General features: G+C 42.5%; 1 protein-coding gene across 1 annotated transcript in view; it reads right to left on the bottom strand.

Moving 5' to 3' along the window:
• Positions 1 to 9,845: 9,845 nt before the first annotated feature.
• The window catches only part of TIMD4 (T cell immunoglobulin and mucin domain containing 4), a 33,186-nt gene continuing 22,454 nt past the window's right edge, over positions 9,846 to 20,577 (bottom strand). Inside the window, exons 5-8 of the mRNA XM_028106626.2 lie at positions 14,749 to 14,795; positions 13,351 to 13,444; positions 11,800 to 11,839; positions 9,846 to 10,618 (exon numbers count right to left, since the gene is read on the bottom strand). Of these exons, the coding sequence (XP_027962427.1) occupies positions 10,534 to 10,618; positions 11,800 to 11,839; positions 13,351 to 13,444; positions 14,749 to 14,795 (266 nt within the window). The 3' untranslated portion in view covers positions 9,846 to 10,533. The remainder of the gene's footprint in view (positions 10,619 to 11,799; positions 11,840 to 13,350; positions 13,445 to 14,748; positions 14,796 to 20,577) is intronic.

Genomic DNA, 20,577 nt, shown 5'->3' with positions numbered 1-20,577 from the left:
TCCAAATGGAAAAGAACAGATGAATGCTAGGTAACTAAACCCCTACTCACCACAATATTCTAAGTTATTCTGGTAAAGCATTCCTTTGGTTAGATAGAAATTGATTTTTGGAATTTAAAATTCCCAGTCCTAAATTTGCCTTCTGGAATTACATAGAACAAGACTACTTCCTCTTTCCAGTGGCAGTTTTTCAACTGTTTGTAAACAGATATCAAATCTCCCTTGGTCTATTCTTCTCCAGGTTAAACGTACCAACATACCACGAAGTAGACTTTTGGGATTGGAAATAAATCAATGCATACTACTAAGTAGACACTAGGATCTTATTATGGAACTAAATATATTTTTGTTCTGTTCATCTTTGTTTCAAAGAAAATTGTTTTATTAATAAGTTTGATAATGATGAGCATTGGCAAGGCTATTGGGGAAATTGATATTTTTAAGAACAATGAGTTCTGAGAATGTTCATTAGGTAATTTGGACTAACCATTGAAGACACGGAAGCCTGAACAAAATACTTTTCAATGTTCTTTAAAATATTAAAGAGCTAACAAAATAATGAAAAATCTCTAGGCCTAAAACCAAAGAACATGCTAAATCAGAAAAGTAAGTCTAGAACTTAAAGTTGCCTTTGTTTTGGAAGTGTTTTCTAATCTGGAAGAAATATTTGCAAAATTGAATTGTGATTTTGGCTGCCTCATGAAGTTAGATAAAAAATGTCAGGGTGTAGAACTCATCAAATTTAGGGACTTTAATAAACTATACTCAGTATTATCTAGGTCAGAAAGGGCTATACCCTCAGGATAAGGGTGAACCAGTAAGAACTCTGGTCTCTCATGAGCTTATAACCTGACTTCAAGTCATCTAAGTAATCCATGGAACTTTAAGCAGTAAACGTGGAGTTATGGTGGTCGTAGATTGATGACACACAAAAGTGCCTGACAGAAGCAAAAGCAAGTTCTTTCTGGAGAAGATCACATTATGCTGGGACTCAAATTATTCCTAAAAATAATTTTCAAATGCAATAACCTTTATATAATCAAGATAACCAGGCACCCAAGAAATTAAGACACCATGAGTAAGAACATGACAAGACAAAGGACAACAGAAACAGAGCCCAAAAGACCCCAAAGAGTGGAATTATCAGGCAAGCATGCTTAGTATTTTCAAAGAAATAAAGTTAAGCTTGAGTTCCAAGTCCATTCAAGGAGAAAAGGAGTATCTCTTCAATAGATGGTGCCAGCACAACTGGATGTCCTCATTAAAAAAAAAATAAAGTTGGACTCTGTACCGCACACCATATACAAATCAAAATGAACCAATGACCTACATATAAGGCCAAATCAAAACATTCTTAGAGGAAAACAGAGGTGGGGCACCTGGATGGCTCAGTTGGTTAAGCGACTGCCTTCGCTCAGGTCATGATCCTGTTGTCCCGGGATCAAGTCTCGCATCGGGCTCCTTGCTCAGTGGGGAGTCTGCTTCTCCTTCTGACCCTCCCCTCTCTCATGTGCTCTCTCTCTCAAATAAATAAATAAAACCTTTAAAAAAAATAAAAGAAGAAAACAGAGGTATATTTTTATGACTTTGGATTTAGAAATAGATTCTTAGATACGACACCAAGGTAACAAGTAACAAAAGAAAATAATACAAAATGGACTTGATTAAAATTAAAAACCTTTGTGCAAAGGGCATTATCAAGACTACCTATAGAATGGGAGATATGTACCAACCATATGTCTGACAAGAAATCAATATCCAGACTATATAAAGAACTCCTACAACTCAACAACAAAAAGACAAACAACCCAATTTAAAAATGAGCACAGGACTTGAATAGACATCTGTCCAAAGAAGATTCACAAGTGACCAGTAAGCATATGAAAAAATGCTCAATGCTATTAGTCATTATTGAAATGTATCCAGGAGATATTGCTTCATACCTACTAGGATGACAATATTTTTTTTCAAATAGGTGAATAACAAGTGTTGGTGAGGATATAGAAAAATTGGAACCCTCATACATTGCTCGTGGGAACTTAAAAAGTTGTGGTCACTGTGGAAAACAGCAGGGTGGCTCCTCAAAAAACTAAACACACAGAATAACCATATGACCCAGCAATTCTACTCTTAGGCATATATACCAAACAAAATTCAAGGCAGGTACTTGAACAAATACTTGTATGCCAATGTTCACTGCAGCATTATTCACAACAGCTAGAACATAGAAACAAACCAAGTGTCCATCAATAGATGGATGGATAAACAAAACGTGGTATATTCATACAATGCGTTGTTATTCATCCATAAAAAGGAATGAGGTTCTGATACATGCTACAATACCGACAAACCTTGAAAACATTACACTAAGTGAAATAAGCCATACATAAAAGACAAATATTATAGAATTCCACTTATATGAAATATCTAGAATAGGCGAATTCATAGAGACAAAAAAGTAGATGGTGGTCACCAGGCACTGAGGGAAGGGAGAATGGAGAGTTATTGCTTAAGCAGTTAGAGAGATTCTGTTTAGGATGATGAAAAATTTTGGGAATAGATCATGGTGATGGTTGTACAACACTGTAAATGTAATTAATACCACTGAGTTGTAATGGTTAACCACCTTAAAATGGTTAAAATGAAAAATTTCATGAGATATATGTATGTATATATATCCACAATTTAAAAAATTATATATCTATTTATCTATCTGTATATCCACAATGTAAAAAGAAAAAAAGAATCCAGACAGAATCTAGAGCATTTTCCTTATATTCTTTACCATTTGGCAGGGATGGAAAACCCCCACAATGAACCAAGATATATGAGGTGAATTTAAAACTAAAATAAAATATAACCCAACAGGGGCGCCTGGGTGGCTCAGTCGTTAAGTGTCTGCCTTCGGCTCAGGTCATGATCCCAGGGTCCTGGGATTGAGCCCCACATGGGGCTCCTGCTCCGTGGGAAGCCTGCTTCTCCCTCTCCTGCTCCCCCTTCTTCTGTTCCCCCTCTCACTGTGTCTCTCTCTGTCAAATAAATAAATAAAATCTTAAAAAAATAATAACCCAGCATATATCTCAGGGGCAATAAAAATTCAGTGCAGGGTCCACTCTCCACATTCCTGGTGCTTTAAAATTATGATTCAAATTCAAAAGGGTGCCCTTGCCATCTTCCCTTAGGTCTTCATCCCTTTGGAAGTCCAAAGGGGTGGTGGGTCCCAAAGGCATACAAGAGAGGCAGGAGAGGATGTCAAATGACAACCATAACTGGTGCACAGAAGCTTCAGGAGTGCCAGGGTCACTTCAGAACAGTTTAACATGGAACACAAGATTAAGCCAAGCCAAACCTTAGGCAGGTAGGGGTGGCTGAGGGTACGAACCAGAGGGTAAGAATGCCCTGGGGCTGACCATGATGAACCAAGAAAGAACAAAATCAGAGCCAAACTAGAGCTGAACACAGGGTCCAAAGACAAAGAAAGGTAAAAAGCAGGGTCAGAATCCAGGGAAGGGTGGGAGGGCAGAGTGGCTAGGAATCAGGCTAGCTACTATGAGCACTGTCTAAATGTCAGCCCCTGAGCCACACTCTCAGAGGATCCACTGTCCAATGCTTCAGAACTCTATTGAGGTCATTAAAAATTCAGGTAGTAGGGCCCAATTCCAATTCACTGAATCAGCATCTTTGGGGGATGGACCCAGGTATACGCATTTTAACATGTTCTCAGATGATTCTTAGGCCATCTAAAGTATGAGAACCCCAGATCAGGGGACACACGTGCAGCTCCTGAGATAGACCGGAAGTCCACAGGCTCAACGTTCCAGTTCTGCAAGTGCACTGTATGTATCCTCAGTGGGGGACTCCGCAAGTCCTGCCAACAATTTCCAATTAACATAGACTTATAACTCTAAACTGGTTAGGGCTGCAGAGTTAGCAGAGTGAGCCTACTAGTCATAGAGCATCTACCCTGTGCCAAGCACTGTGTTAACTGCTTTACTGATATTGCTACTTTTAATGCTTACTTATGAGGGTCCCATGACTATTCCATATTTACAAATGATCAAGCTGAGACTAAGAGAAGCCAAGCAACTTGTCCTGGGCTATCCAGCTGGGCAAGAGCAGCTTTGGGTTCTAGGCCAGTCTGACTCAAAGACCTGTGTTCTTTCCAACACACCAACATGTTGCAAGATTTTCAACAACAGTTTAAAAAAAAAAAAAAGGCAGGAAAGCAGGGCGCTGGTGGTGGAGGTTATAGCATTAATTGATGGTGAGTCTTAGGTTAATTAAAAAACTTTTCTTACCACAGCATACCCAGGGCACAGTGGTGAAGCAAGACTCTGCTGTCTTTTCTAATCATCTTGATCCCAGAGCCGGAAGGTATTGTCAGGTAATGTAATCTTGTTCAGGTCTTTTCTTCATCTAAGTGAAGAAGGGGCTGAGATTAAGTTTGGGAAGAGATTGAAAAGCAAAGCTCAGAGGGACAGATTAAAATGATGCTGAGGCATCCTGAAGCAGGAGAAAAAATGATAGGACTTTGTTGATGGAGCTGCTGAAGGGAGATAAGACACATCTCAGAGAAGGGAAGGAAAAGAAGCTGAGGAGGAAACAGAGATAAACAGGGTAGAGAGAAGAGATAAGTGGCAGCATGAGGACGAGGCAGGGAAGAGGAAGACAGGACCAGGGGCCCTGCAGGAGAGTAGGACCCAGGCCCTTTGCATTCTCTTTCCTCGGGTATATTTTTAAAGGGGGAGGGAGCCACATTCATAGAATATTTTAAGTGCCGGATCCTCATTATTCAATCTCTGAGCCTGAATAGATAGTTCCATTTGAAGGTAAAGCTAAATTTGAGTCTCTTCAAGAATGTGAGACCCTCTGGCTTTGTGCCCTTCACACTCACCCATCCATTTCCAGGTTGGCCCAATCAGACAGACTTAGAGAAGGAGGACACCAAACTTAGGATCCCCAGTGCAATCCCGTCCACCTCACATGGGAGTAGAGTCAAAGAAGAGATCACTAAGGCACTTCGTACACCTGGAAGGGCCAGAGTGCTAGGGTCAAGGACATGGGCTTTGAAGCTGCTGCAGGGTTTGAATCCCAGCTCAACTGCAGGCTACCTACTTCATGAATCTGAACTTCCATTTCCTCACCTGTCAAACAGGGATAAAACTGGCAACCCTCTCATAGAGAAACTGTTACGATTATATAAAATAATGCATGTAAAGTGCTTAGGGTAGCGTCTGACATCCAGAAAGGGCTCAAGTATTATTAGTGATGACTACTAGCACTGTTACTGGGCCCAAGCACAAAGCTAGGTGCACATAGTAGGCACCCCATAAAAATATTTATCAATTGGATTGAGGGGGAATCGGGACATTTGCTTCTAGTCCTGTCTCACTCACCCTGGCGAGAACACAGTGACTTTACCTGTCTGGGCTTCTATTTTTCTCCCCTATCAAATGGGGATATGCTCTGGCTCTGACACAAAGTATTACGGGTTTGGAAACTCTTACAAAAGTAGGAAACTGCATAGAAACACAGAAGAGGTTATTTCCCTTACTCTACCATGTGCTTTTACCCCAAGCTGCCTACTCTCCGCCATACTTACGAAGTGTCACTGTGGCTAAGAATTTTTGCTACAATTTTCTTCATCTACCAGGGCTAAATATTTCTGCTTCATTCCTCGATTGACTCCTGACACTTGCATGAGAGGTTCAGTCCCCCAGCTTCAAGGTGTGTATGCAGAATTTCTAAACTTTTATCCTGTTTAAATCCCTTCATTCTTTTGCCTCTCAGGTACATTAAAAATGATCCAAACATTTGGAATCACAGAAGGCATATTACAGATGGAGGTGACTCTGTAGACTATAAGCTGTCAGGGAAGAGGGCCTCGGTCTGTCCAGTTCATTCCTACACCCCAGCACCCAACAGGGCCCTTTGGCACATAGGAGACACCCAAGATACTTTGGTTGGATGATTGAGTGTGCTGGAAATCAAGGTTGTTGACCCAACAGCCATTCTCAGTTTCTCCCATGCTGATTGATTGTAAGTTTTGGCTAAATGGCATGTGTACACCTGGGGGCTGAGTCATGACTGATGTAAATTAGTCCCAGATCTCTCATTCCCCTTGGCCAAAGGGTGGGCATGTGATTCAGTGAAGTTATGTCCACTGAAGCATATGGGAGGGTCTTCTGGTAACTTCTATGGCAGATTTCCCTTTTTGATAAAGGATAAAAGTCATATTAGGGGGAAAGTTCCATTCCCTTCCACCTCCTGCCTTCCTGTTTGGGATCCTTTTGTGTGAGGGCACGTTAGAGTTGTGACAGCCATATTGCAACCTTGGGGGACAAGCCAAAAGAAGCCACAGAGACTCTAATATCTCATTTCTGTGAAGCTGCTGAACCAACCATCAAACAGCCTAAATCCAGATTTCTAGTTATGTGAACTAATTAAAAGTCTTTAATTAAGTCACTACTTTTTAGTATTCTCTTACTTGCAGCTGAATACCATCTTTCTAAGACAATGAATAACTGTGCCCTGAGAAGGATCTCCCATTATCTTTAGGTACAAGAGGGCAGAGAGTTGCCTTTTTACCAAGTTCTTTATTCTGCAACAAAGGTTTCCACTTAAACAGTCTTCCATGTTTCTCTTATAATCCTAGCATCATCTCATTATCCCTCTGATGTCTCTGAAAGATTAATAGCATCCCTTTTACCCCCAGATATTCTTTCTCCATTTATCTTTTCTGTTTTCTCATTATCACTTTCCACAGACCAAATATTATATCTTGGCTTTTAATTACTTTAATGGGCCTCATCCATAATAATTGGGACATTTAGGTCATTATCATGTCTCCTCAGATATTCTTGAACAATTTTATTGATCATCTCTTTGAGCAAAATCATGTGGGGGTACTAGACCCACATAAACTTGTAACTTAGGCCAAAAGTTGTCCTGATGAATTAGCAACAATTCCTTCTGGTGCAAAGCTGCCCTCCCTTTAGAATTGTGGCTTACAGTCATTGCTGTGCCTTAGTGTTATCCGAGGTGGTCTAAACTCCTGAGAGCCAGGTCTCCCCCATGCCCATTAAAATCAGGATCCTAAAAAGGAGTCAAACATCAGTATTTTTTATTACTGAAATCCCCATATGATTTCCATGCGCAGCTGACTTTAAAAATCAATGTTTTAGGCCAGTATTTCTCAATTTTTAATGTTCATACGAATAACACAGAAACCTCATTAAAATGCAGATTCTGATTCTGGGCTCTACGGTGGGGACCGACATTCTGCATGGCTAACAAGCTCCCGGGTGATGACCATGGCATGGTCTGAGCCCCATGTTTTGATTAATAAGGGTCTAGCATCTAGATTTAGTAGTCTATTTTAAGACTGGATCTAAACAAATTAAATTCCACTTGGGTACTATTGCAGCAAAAAAATGATCACTGCAAGAGAGTCAAGAACTCAGAGGGTGGTTGTTTCCATCTCTGGTTTAGTTACAGACTTAAGTGGACCAATCATCCCAGTTTGCCTGGATCTGTAAACATGTTACAGTCATTAGGGGCTCCTGAAGGGGTTCCCAGCATGTGGGACTTTGAGTTTTAAAATGGGACTAGTTGGTCACCCTCATTATGGTGGTGTTCTTCAAAAAGCAACAGAACAGCCTGGCTTTGCACTTCCACATTCTCATTCCTCTTTCTGGAAATGGCAGTCCACCACAGGGTCAAGGGTGTGCTGGGAAAGATGGTTCAAGGGAAAGAAATGCTGAGTTGCATGCACCAGGAACTTAATGTGACCTCAGAAAGGTAAATAATCAGGCAGATCCAGGTGGACCTAGAAAAATCCAAGAACAGGTTTATGACATGGCCACAGAGAGAAGTTCGGGAGACATGGTTTAGGTCTGTGCTCTGGCACTGGGTCCCTGTGTAGCCTGGGGTAACTCAGTCCCCCTCAGTCTGGGCCTCAGTTTCATCAGATAAAACATGGGAGTTGAATTGCTGGATGAGTCAGGGTCTTTCCTGGACACCCCCCAACCCCCACTCCATACGCAACATGGATAAAACATACAACCGCCAAACAGCACCTTTCCAGCTCAGATGGAAAGTGAACACATCTTCTGTTCCATGAGTGGCTATCTCCAGCACGCCCCAAGACCCTCATAACAATATTAGCATTCATCTTCTTCCAGCATCCTTCTCTTCACTGTCCTTTGATGTTCAGAGAGCTGAGAACTCACAATGCCTTTTTTTTTTTAATGACTATAACATGTTTACAAATCCAAATGAAATTCTATTTTGAGACCCAGCCTTCTGGTTACAAGTGGCACCCTCCTTCTGATCTTGCCTTCACCCAGGGAGCTCACTTCTCAAATTTGTGTTTTCTTTAGAGAGACAAAGAGTCTCTCCAGCCACCCATTGCCGGATTCCTGTTAACCTTTCATGAAGCCTGCTGACAGCTGGCTCCAGCTCTTCATGAGTTAGTTCAACACAGTCCCATTTAAATGTGTCCCACCTGGCTTCATTAAGGTTCCTGCCAGGTTCTCCACTTGTGGCTTCCTCTGCGAATGCAAATAAGATTCTGAGCAAATAATATGGGGACAAGGGAAGATTGAGCTATAAAGGGGTTGGGATTGGAGAACCATCAAAACACTCAGGCCACCGGATTTTAGTTGAGCAAACTAAAATCCATTTGGACCCAACGGAGGCCAATACTGCAGTTCTGTACACGCAAAATGTTAAATTAAGGCCCTTGCTGTGAAGTACAGGGTAGTGGTTAAGAGTGTGGAGTCCTTCCAGCCTGGTTCAAGGCCCTGCTCTGTCATAGGGGGTTGGTCCATGTGACCTTGGGCAAGTTCCTTCGCCTCTCTCTGCTTCTGTTTTCTCCACTCCAAAAGCAGGAGTAATATACCTGTTTTACTGGGCTGCTATGCGGATTCCATGAGAAATTGCCTTGAAACACTTAGTAGGATACCTAGACCATAGCAAATGCTGTTTAAGGATTGGATGTTATCTCTGATTTAGTCTAGAAAGGCCAAGGTCAAGGTTGCAGAAATAGGTTGTTCTAAACCCTCAAGGTTGGACTGTGGACCCACCATGTAAAAATCAGCTGTAAGAACCACGTCTCCATCAAAGTCCTTCCTTGTGCAAATGGAAAATCAACACTGATTCCATTCTGTCGCATTTCCCATGTGTGTTCCATCTCATTTAGATTTTTAAGCTCTCCAAGCGAAGTGATCCTCTCTCCTGGGCCCTAGATACTCGGAAGTTATCGTAGGAGGTTACCAATGCATCCTTAATACACGGAGAGGGAAAGAGAGAATTAACTAGACCGACAATCTCCCCTGACCAGGGAGTCTCAGTGTAAGAATTATGTATTTATTAATTCATCAGTTGGTAAAACCCACACCCTACCTCCTGGACTTTGGAGTCTCAGACTGGTTGCCTTGTTCCAGCCCGTGGCCACGTGTTGCTTGCCCAGGACGTTATCCTAACTAAGTTGGAGTGGTAAAGCCTTCAAGTGGACACAGGCACGTTGCACTTAGAACAGCCCCAGCACTTCCCTCGCTCACTCATCTGTGGCAGCTGCCTGGGGCCTCAGGCTGAGCCCAGGTGCTTCTTCCACAGCAGAAGTCGGGAGACAGGACTCTCTGATCTGCATTTAGAAAAGGAGATCTCTGCCACAGCTCGGAGAACAAATCGGAGAGGGGAAGGACTACAGACGGGGATTTCAGGCAAATGCCAGCTTCAGTGAGGTCTCTGACACCCACCTCCACCGGGACCTTTGCCTCGTGCCGCAGGAAACTCCTGACTCTGTGCCACCACACCCGCCCCCCCCCCCCCGAGAGCCCTGGTTAAGGGAGAATTTTTTCTCAAAAAAGAAAAGGTAAGCCAAAATTATGGTGCGGTTCTACATCGCTTCCGGCATTATTGATGAGACCCAGACCCAGGGTTGCTCCTACCATCCCTGGAGGGGGGCGCTGCACTCCGAAAGTTGGGCATAAACAGTGAGATACAAATGCATAGGAGGCAAAGGCAACTAGGGTAGAGAAGGAACCAGAAATCATGTCCCTGACACAGGGCAATTTGGAGAGACGTGAGGCCCTCCTTCCAGTATCTGGAGTGCTTCCAGAGAGAAGAGACATTACACATGTTCTGTGTAAACACAATGAGTTCCTCTACGATCCATAGGCAGATGCTGTCCGGAGACAGACTTTGTTTTAAATATTTCTAAGTCTCAGACCTACCTGAGATTGAATGATCTCCTTTAGATGTGGTAGTGAGTTCACCATCACTGAAATTATTCAAGCACAGTCTGGAAGATCACTTAGCATGATGCTACCCAGGAGATTAAAGCACCTGGCAGAGAAGGTGCTAAATGTCTCTACGGTACTTTCACTTGTGACATTAAAGCAAGACTGGATCGTGACACCAATGGAATAGATGCGGCTTTAAAAACAAAACAAAACAACACATTCTAAGACTTATTTTGACAATTCCCGGATCATGGCCCCGTCCTCAATCCTGAGAAAAAGTGGCACATTAGAGCGTGAAAAGACCATCTTCGTCTTCTCTTCCATGCTGCATGTCATCAAAGTTGTTTTTACATTCTCCAGCATTGTCTAGCCTGTAAGGAGAAAAGAGAGGCTGAGAATGGGGAACACCAGGACCAGAAATAATGGGATGTTGCTAACTCACAACGCAACTAACCATGGCTGTTAGAGTGAAAATGGCTCAGACTCCATCCTGTCTAAGCCTCTCCATTCACAGATGGGAAAACTGACGCCGCGGGAAATAAAGGGCTTTTGCCAGTCTATTCCAATAAGGGAATTAAACATTTCTATATTTACATTAGCAAAATATAAAATCAAGATCGAAATGTGTGTATGACCTTGGAAAGCTGCCTTGCTGAGTCTCAGTTCCCCTACTTGTTAATATTTGTTAATAGATATTTTCGTATTGATGCAATTAAGTGAAGCCACAGTCTTCATCACAGTTTACACCAGATCTTTTCATTTCTTTCCCAAAAAGCTACAGAACAGGACCAATATCCAAAATCTCTTTCCAAAGACTCTTCAAACTATTTAAAACAAAACAAAACAAAAAACTACTCTTATGGTCTAATATTGGGCAGAGGAACCAAATCCCAGGAATGATATTCTACATGTTTTTCATTTTCCATACTGCCAACTCTCTTCTCCATAAACTCCTGTTTAACAATGTCCTTTTAAAATGAATCACCTAGGGATGCGGCAGTGGCTCAGTTAAGTGTCTGCCTTTGGCTCAGGTCATGATCCCAGAGTCCTGGGATCAAGTCTTGCATCAGGCTCCTTGCTCAGCAGGGAGCCTGCTTCTCCCTCGGCCTACCGCTCCCCCTGCTTGTACTCTCTCTCTCACAAATAAGTAAGTAAGTAAGTAAGTAAGTAAGTAAGTAAGTAAGTAAGTAAGTAAGTAAGTAAGTAAATAAATAAATAAATAAATAAATAAATAAAATGAATTGCCCAGAGTTGAACAAAGAATTCTGAGCACAGAGGACAAAGACATATCACCTTCCTTCTTTTGCATGCCATGCTTCTATTCATGCAACCTGCCTTTATATTTGTATTTCAGACAAACATAACATAGTGTTAACCAAGACAGAGGTTAAAGTGAGTTAAATCCCACATTTTTTCACCTCTAATGCCATACTTCTCCAACCCTGTATTTAATCAGAACACGAGCACAAGTCATTAAACCACTGAGTAGTATCTAATCATTTGTAACAGCTTGTACAATCATTACAACAATCAGTAATGCAAGATGAATTACCTTGTGTGTTTCGGGAACCAACTGGTTTTCATGACTTTCCCTGAAAAGACAAGGCCATAGGATAAGCAGAGTAGCTGTGCTAGAACATGTGAAATGCTGGGAAAGCCCAAAGCTACCCTACCAAGAGCGGAGTTGGACCAAAGGTGAGAATTGAGGGAATGGTTTTGGCAGGGAAAGCTGTTCCTTTAATCAGATCAAGTGATTGCTTCTTCGGGCCCCAAGGCAGTGCCCATCAATTACACATCTGTTCCCATGTTGTGGGCAATAGTGTTAAGCTGCTTCATTCTTTTTTTTTTTTTAAGATTTTATTTATTTATTTGACAGAGAGATAGACAGAGAGAACACAAGCAAGGGGAGCAGCAGAGGGAGAAGGCGAAGCGGGCTTCCCGCTGAGCAGGGAGCCTGATGCGGGGCTCAATCCCAGGACCCTGGGATCATGACCCGAGCCGAAGGCAGATGCCCAACTGACTGAGCCACCCAGGCGCCCCATGCTGCTTCATTCTTAAGTCATTTGCCCACCCAGAATTCAAGCACTCACTTGAGTTTTAAAACACCTCCTTAGGAGACATACTCAGAAATTCCAAAACTGTATGAGAACCAATGACCTCTGCCTTTATGAGGGCTTTGTAGGAAGGCTAATGGCAGGCTTCCCACTGAGTTCTGAATTGCCTTTGTCAGTGTTCACTAGGGACAGGTACTGAAATATGCAAGTTTCACTACTGTTGCTTGAACAGGCCAAGCTGGTTAGCAGTCGTATCTCCTCATTTGCCACCTCGAAACAGTTTCTCTTAATGACTACAGAACAATTTTCCCCCATTTTACAGCAGGACCAGATGTCACATGCCTCTACTTTGCATGACAACTATAAACCCTGTTCCATGACTCCTTTTTGCAGCGTGTTAAAACTATTTTTTTGACAATGAGGGGTGGGGGTGGGAGGTGTAAGGTCACAGACCAGCTGGGGAATCTAATAACAACCGTGGACCCCACCCCCTGAGAAGTGCAGATAGGAACATGCAAGTACCTTTGCACAGGATTTCAAGGGATTCACTTTCCCCTGAGGTCTATCTGTCGAGCCCAGGTAAACAAATCTTGCTTTAAGGGAAGAAGAAGCCCGAGATTATTCATGGCTTTCTTCCTGGGGCAGTCCTAGCCAGAGGAGGAGCCTGGGCCAGGGTTTCCTCTGCCCTAAGACAATGATGATAATAATAGCACTTTTCACTTAAGGCAGTCATGAGAAGGAAAGCAGTTAGACACATCAGGAGTATAACAGCAGGACTGCCAGAGATTGAATTTCCAGAAAATGAAGGTGCTCTTGTTTTTCTTTTCCAAAATATAAACTCCATCAGGAAGATGATACATGAAGGCTTTAGCATCCAAGGGAGAATGAGTTTCCCTGTTACTTCCTTGACCAGGATGGAGACAATGATGGAAAGGGGACTCTGAGGGAAGGAGACAGGGGCAGGAAGCAGAATCAGTCCACCCCCAGATCCTCCTAGAGGCTCCACAGCTCCAAAGGGCACCATCCCACCCGGGGCCTGCCCTCCTTACCTCGAAGGAAAAACGCCACAAGCAACACCAACAGCACGAATCCCAGGGAGGGAACGATGATCATTAGCAGGTCGGAGTTGATGGCCATTTTTACCTGGTGAGACACAGGGAAGGCGACTGGACCAGTGCTTTCTGAACATTACCCCCGCACGATTTTCCTGTCCCAGTCATACCTTCCACTCACCAAGTAGCTTCATTGCTTGTCCCCCCACCCCCACTTTGCCTGATAGGGCTCAAGATCAAAACGAAGCAGGCTTACAAATCAGAATTTCTTGGAAAATCTCTGAAAACCTGGAACATTTACTCAGACCGCCCAATTTTCCTGTCTTCGACCTCAGGCATATGGGCTGTGGGGTTCAGGGGTCTGAAGATAGGAAATCTACCCAGTCCCAGGCAGCTCTCTTCACAGCTGACTCAGCCCTCCGGAGGCAACAAGATTCAAGAGAAAATGGAACTCAATTTCAAATTTTCTACAGCACCGGTTCTCAAAGTGTAGCCAGGGGACCCATGAGATCAAAATGATTTTCACGAAACATTATTTGCCATTTTCACTGTCACTCTCATGAGACGGACAGTGGGGTTTTCCCCTAGGTGACTTCACAAGTAATGTGCTGAGGTCATCCTTCCGATGCTAGAATATGCAGGCAGATAAGAGAATTTCTGCCTCCCGGTCAGGCGGACACTCACGAGATTTGCAGAAATGTAAAACAATGTCACCTAACGCCATTTTTCTAATATTTTTTCATTTGGGAAAATATAGTTATTTTTCATAAAGTGTTACTTACGTCAACATGTCATGGGTTTGTTTTGTTATTCTTGCTTTTAAATGAATTAATAAACATCATTTTTAATTTCTGTTTTAATGTTTATGAGTATGAAGGGGTCCTGACACCTTTTCTTGACACAGCAGCAAGGAGGGGCAACAATCTCCCTCTCAGGAGGGAGAAGGGAATGAAGAAAGAAGGGATGGGGGGGCCTTCACTTTTCCCTTATAGGTGTCGATACTGCCTGCAGTTTTTACTTAAAGCAGCTTGAATCACTTCTGTGATAATAAAAATTAATGAAGGGTACACTCAGCAAATGAGAAGGATGCTGGTGGCAAGTGTTGATCCTGCAGGATGTCACTAATCCTGGGCCACACAGAAGGCACACATAATGATTTTTCCATGATTTTGTACTTTTTATTTCTTTTTGTTTTTCAAGGTGTCTGCACATAGAGAGGTAACGATAGGAACGTTATTTCTGCCAAAAGCACAAGGCACCAGTCTACAAATTGCTTAGCTATTTCCCCACAGTTGCTGCTCAGATATATTTGCCTCCCCAGTTATTTCTGCAAACCTCTATTGTGGATTTTAAAAATCGAAGTCATGTGCTTCAAATACTTCACAAAAATTTTACCTGTTCTGATTCTACTCCATTTGGCACAGGCATTTCTGTCTCCGTTGCTGGGAAGGAAAAAGGGGGAAAATGTTTATATTTCCTGTGGGGGAATAAAATACCACATCCTGCAATGGGCATTTCAAAGCTCATCTGGAATTTTAGTTGATGTGTTTAATCTTGTAATCCCATCTTCCCTTTTTCTATATGATTTATTTACAACACATTTCTTTTAAGATGATTTTATCTGAAGCTCGTCTACTATCCAACATTATCCCACAGGAACATCTCCATTTTATAGATGGGTAGAATGGGGCACTAGGCCAGCCGGCGACTGGATCTAAATTTTCGGCAGGTGCCAGCAATGCATCCAGGATTTTTACCCAGTAAGAAAACATGCCTATCAGTTAACAAATACTTATTAAGCATTTATCATAGGCCATGTACTCTGCTAGCTGCACCATCAGCCTCGTTGACGAAATTTACAACTTAGTGCAGGAAACCAAATTAAAGTAAATAAGGTGAATAGTTGAAAAAAATAATGTTACAATTGTGCAACATCCTGGGAATAAATAGTACAATAAGTACAATAAATAGATATGGAGAGGGACATATCACAAGGATGGCTGACCTCTTCTGGAGGATCAAGGGTAGGTATCCTTGAGAATGTAAAGTTTAAGCTGAGTCATGGGTTCATTTATTTATAACTGATAGTTGAGTTCAACAAGTGAGACATACTGTGCTAAGCACTGTCCCAGGCACTTAGAATACTAAGATGAATACAGCATGCCCCGCGCCAACCATGAAATTCACAGTACATTAGACAATGAGGACCAGAAGGTCATTTCAGCCTCATAGGCCACGGGTAACGATGGGCTGTGAGAGGTTGCTGGGGAGGGCGGGCAGAGGGAGAGGCACGTAGCCCAACATCGTAGCTCAGTGAGAGCTGCTAGGATAAAACTCCTTGAGGACAGTGTCCCTCTCTGCTTGCTCAACAGGGGAACCCTAACACAGCCTGGCACACACTTGGTGCTCAATAAGTGTTTGTTGAATGAATAACACTTGAGCTGAGTTAAAGTTGTGTAAGAATTAGCAAAGAAAGATGGTAAAGGCCTTTTAGGAAGCGCAGCCCCAGCAAGGCCATGGAAGCATGAAACAGTGTGCTTCTGGGTGGAATGGCAGGCAGCCGTGAAGGCAGAGAATGGGGGGGGTGGGGCTGCGGAGGAGTGGCAGGGGATGACCACAGAGACGGGCAGGAACCGGTCAGGGAAGGCCTTTGTTTCATGCTGGTAAGTCTCCATTTAATTCTGTAAGCAGTGGGACACCACAGAAACATTTTAAGCATGCTATGGTCAAGTTAAGAGAATAAGGAAATAACCAAGATGAGATGATCAATTACCATCTGATCCCAGGTCCGAAATTCAGAGCTAACAGAAATGAAGGGAGAGAGAGAGATTCTAGAAATGCTTAGCAAGGAGATCAAGAGCATGTGGACATTGAACGTCAGGGTGAGAAAGAAACAAGTCTTAGATAACTCGCAGATTCCTTCTTAAGACTCTGGGCCATTGCCCCACTGTCCTCCTAGACTGGGCACAGCCAAAGCAGAAAGGGCAGTCCAGGGAAGAAAGGTGCCAAGCTCAAATCCATAGGCATCGAGTAAGGCACCCGAGAGACACACGCAAACACCACTCGCCTCACACGCAGTTGATGGATTCGAATCTGAACCAAAATCAGGGAAAGGTTGGAGTTGCAGATACTGGTTCGGGAGTCGTCAGTCTCCAGGGAGCAGTTAAAATCCACTGAATGTATAAGAAATCCAAGGGTCGCATGTCAGAGAGAGAAGAGCAGGAATCCTAAGAAACCCCAGCACTTGAAAGGTGGACAGAGAAGGCAAAGGAGAAAGAAGCAGAAGAAACAAACAGCAGGGAGCAGAAAGTGAGACCAGTGTCATGGAAGCCAGGGCAGGAGAAAATGCCTGGAAAGGATATGAAATCGTAGGTGCAATAAAACCAGCTGATAGAAACAGAACATAAAGTTGCACATAGACAAGGACTGAGTATAGTAAAAATCTAGGTGAATAATTACTGAAATTGATCATTGTTTCTCCCAAGTTTCCTTGCACTCGAAGCAGAAGAAAAAATGTGATAGGTTTTCTAAGGCTCATGGTTTGGTACAAGAGAGCTTATTTGTTCGACAGGAAAGTGACTTGTTGAATGCCTACGAGCATAAAACTCGGAGGGGAAGATTCAGCATGTTTTCATATCCTACAACTCAGTTATTGTTGTTTTTCTCTCCACTATTATTCCCTAGAGCTGGGAATTGCAGGTAAGAATTCAAAACTCCTACCCCTGTTCTGTCAAAATCCTATAGTATTAAAATCATTTGTGATGCATAAGACCGAAATTGAAACCACCAAAGAGAAAAGCCAGCCTAGGTCAGTTTTGTCAGAGCTAATCCGTATTTTAAATCGGAACTGTCTAATGGCAGAGACATTTTGCAAACACAAGAGCTGCAGGGTGATACCGACCCCCACTTCCTCTCCCCCTCCCCCCTTCCTTTTCTTCCTCCTCTTCTTTCTCCGCCTCTTCCTCCCCCACTTCCTCTTTTTCCTCCTCCCCCTCTTCCTCTTCTTCTGAAAATGCCAAAAGCCCCACTGAGAAGCTCTCCAAAGCCACAGTGTTAGATGGTGTTAGACACTGAATAGCAACAAGGCACACGAGTGGATGGCGATTTTTGTTCCTTGTGAAACAGCGATGCTAACAGCTAGGGCATGGGACAGACAAGTGAAGACTACTCATTTCTGGGTCTTCCGTGCTATCTTGGCCCTTACATTCTTAAGACCCTGAACTCTTAAACAAGCACATTCGGGCAAAGACAGGAGCGCCCCCCCCCCCCGCCCCAAGACTTGCAAGAAAAGCAATTCTGTGGGAGGGGAACTGTGGTAAGTTGAATAGCGTCCTCCTCAAATGTGTGTGCCCTCAGAACCTCCAACTGTGAACTTGTAGAAATAGGGCATCTTTGCGGATGTAATTAGTTTAAGGATATTGAGATGAAACCATCCTAGATTTAGGATAGGTCCTAAATCCAATGGCAGGTGTCCTTATAAGGAGAGGAGGCACAGAGAGACACACACAAAGAAGGCCACGTAAGGACGGGCAGAGATTGAAGGGATGTGGCCTCAAGCCAGGGAATCCCAGGGGCACCAGAAGCTGGAAGAGGCAAAGGGAGGATCTTCCCTTAGAGCCTTTAGAGAGAGCATGGCCCCACTGACACCTCAATTTTAGGACTTCTGACTTCCAGAACCATAAAGATAATAAATTTGTGTCATTTCACATCACTACATTTCTGGTAAGTTTTTATTTACAGCATCCCTGGGAAAATAATACAGAGACACAGTGGTCATTACGATCTTCCCCTGGGGATGGGCACAAGGGATGCAAGGAAGAGTGACCTTTCATTTAAAAAAAAAATTTTTTTTAAGATTTTATTTATTCGTTTTGACAGAGAGAGACACAGCGAGAGAGGGAACACAAGCAGGGAGAGTGGGAGAGGGAGAAGCAGGCTTCCCACGGAGCAGGAAGCCCAATGCGGGGCTCGATCCCAGGACCCTGAGATCATGACCTGAGCGGAAGGCAGACACTTAACGACTGAGCCACCCAGGCGCCCCTCACTTAAAAATTTTTTATGCACTTTGTACCTTCACCATATATATGTTTTCTATCCAAAAGAAATTAATTAACATGTAATAACAATAAAAGAATCTTCAACTTAACTATACTTTTCCCAGCTCTATGGACTCACCAATACCTGATTAATAATTAGATTTGCCTACGGGGTGAGAACATATTTACATGAAAAAATACCAAAACATGGACCCTCTTGGCAGAGTTCTCATTGTAAATTAGTAACTTGGCTTGCTGGTTTAATTTTAGGCTCTTGACTGAGTTCTTGGTAGGCATGGGTATTCTGGCAAAATGGAATTCCTGCAAAACTTAAGCCCAGACCTTGGAGCGCTGTGAGGCTGCACCTGGGCCGCCCCCACCCTTCACTGTCACTGAGTGTCTGTGTATCCCACATTTCCTGACTGCGTGACCTTAGGCACAACATTACCTCTTTCTGAGCCACAGGTTATTCATCCGAAAATGCTGGTATTGCACAACTGATCTCCTATGTCCTTTTTATCCTTTATATTTCTGGATGCCTTTTTACAAAGAATTTGAATGACCCGAGAAAATGATCATTTCACAGTAATTTTTTAAAAAGGATGAAAAGCTATAATTAGTATAGGAATTGAGTATGTAAATACTTAAGAACATACAAACACATGCATACATCTTGTTCCACAAAGAAAATTTAAAAATCCTGAAAGACTACATGCATCTGACTTTGAATGGAAATATTATAGGCAATTAAAATTTTTTTCAGTACTTTGTATACTTTCTAAATTTTCTCAAATGAGAGAATTTTAACTGTAAAATATATACCACGTGTTAATCACTGGAAACTTTGCAAGATGCCTGGGTCAAGAGCAAATTCTTGGGGTGTGTATCATTTCTCTGAAGCAATGCCACAGGGACCTTCTAAGCGAAACTTTGAAGATCGCTGTTAGAAACCCATTAACTCACAGCTAAAGAAGAGCTGAGTGTTGCTATTAGTAAGACACATCCCTAGATATGAGTACTGACATACAAAGATGTTCAGGATATATATATGTATATAAAGTGAGCTTTTTTGTTTGCTTGCTTTTAAAGAATGATTGCATATAAAAACCAGGGAAATCCAAGTAGAGTTTGTAGACTTGTTAATCATATGATGCCAATATCAATTTCCCTCTTTGACCATGTGCTATAGTTATGTAAGATGTTTGGAGGAAGGTGGAGGAATGTATAGATTTCTCTGTACTATTTTTGCAAGTTTGTGTTGATTCTAATATTGTCTCAAAACAAAAAGCTTTTAAAAAGTGGTTTAAATATCATTTCATATGGTTCAACCTAATATATGCATGATACATAGTTGCTTTGCAATAAAGATTTGTTGAACAAAAATTGTTCAATGGATGTTAAAGCAAGCTTTAAAATTATTTTGTAAAAATTTTTAAAATTTTTGTAAAAAATAATGATAGATGTTACTACGTCATTAGAAAAAGAAAATGATCCGGAGTGCCTGGGTGGCTCAGTCGGTTAAGCATTAGGCTCTTGATTTTGGCTCAGGTCATGATCTCAGGATCCTGGGATTGAGGCCCATGTTGGGCTCCAACCTGTACATGGAGCCTGCTTGGGATTCTCTCTCTCTCCCTCTCCCTCTGCCCCTCCCTTGCTCTCTCTCTAAAAATAAAAAAATACATATTTTTAAAAAAGAAAAAGAAAATGATCTGAAAGGATATTGCCCACACTGGAGTAATTATTTCTTCTTCTTGGTCATTTAGGGTGAGGGGTTGGGAAGAATGTTTGGAATGTTCACTTTATACTGTTTTACTGTTTTCTTTTACAAGAGCATGTACTTGGGGCACCTGGGTGGCTCAGTCATTAAGCATCTGCCTTTGGCTCAGGTCATGATCCCAGGATCCTGGGATCGAGCCCCACGTGGGGCTCCCAGCTTGGCGGGGAGTCTGCTTCTCCCTCTCCCACTCCCCCTGCTTGTGTTCTCTCTCTGGCTGTCTCTCTCTCTGTCAAATAAATAAAATCTTAAAAAAAAAAAAAACCACAAGAGCATGTACTTATTTTAAACATATAAAAAATAAAGTGTAAATGTGAAGACCGTAACATAAAAACACTCCCTTTACCTTTCAAGGACTTATCTTCCAGGGTAGGGTAGGAAGCAATATTCAGTGCCTGTACTGGAAGAGCCCTG

The sequence above is a fragment of the Eumetopias jubatus genome, unplaced genomic scaffold (genome assembly GCF_037043125.1).
Source record: "Eumetopias jubatus isolate StellerSeaLion01/CBP00866 unplaced genomic scaffold, mEumJub1_p1.0 scaffold_5, whole genome shotgun sequence".
In the NCBI taxonomy this organism is placed as follows: Eukaryota; Metazoa; Chordata; class Mammalia; order Carnivora; family Otariidae; genus Eumetopias; species Eumetopias jubatus.
Note: the sequence above shows the minus strand (reverse complement) of the source record. Positions and strands in the feature narration are given on the sequence as shown.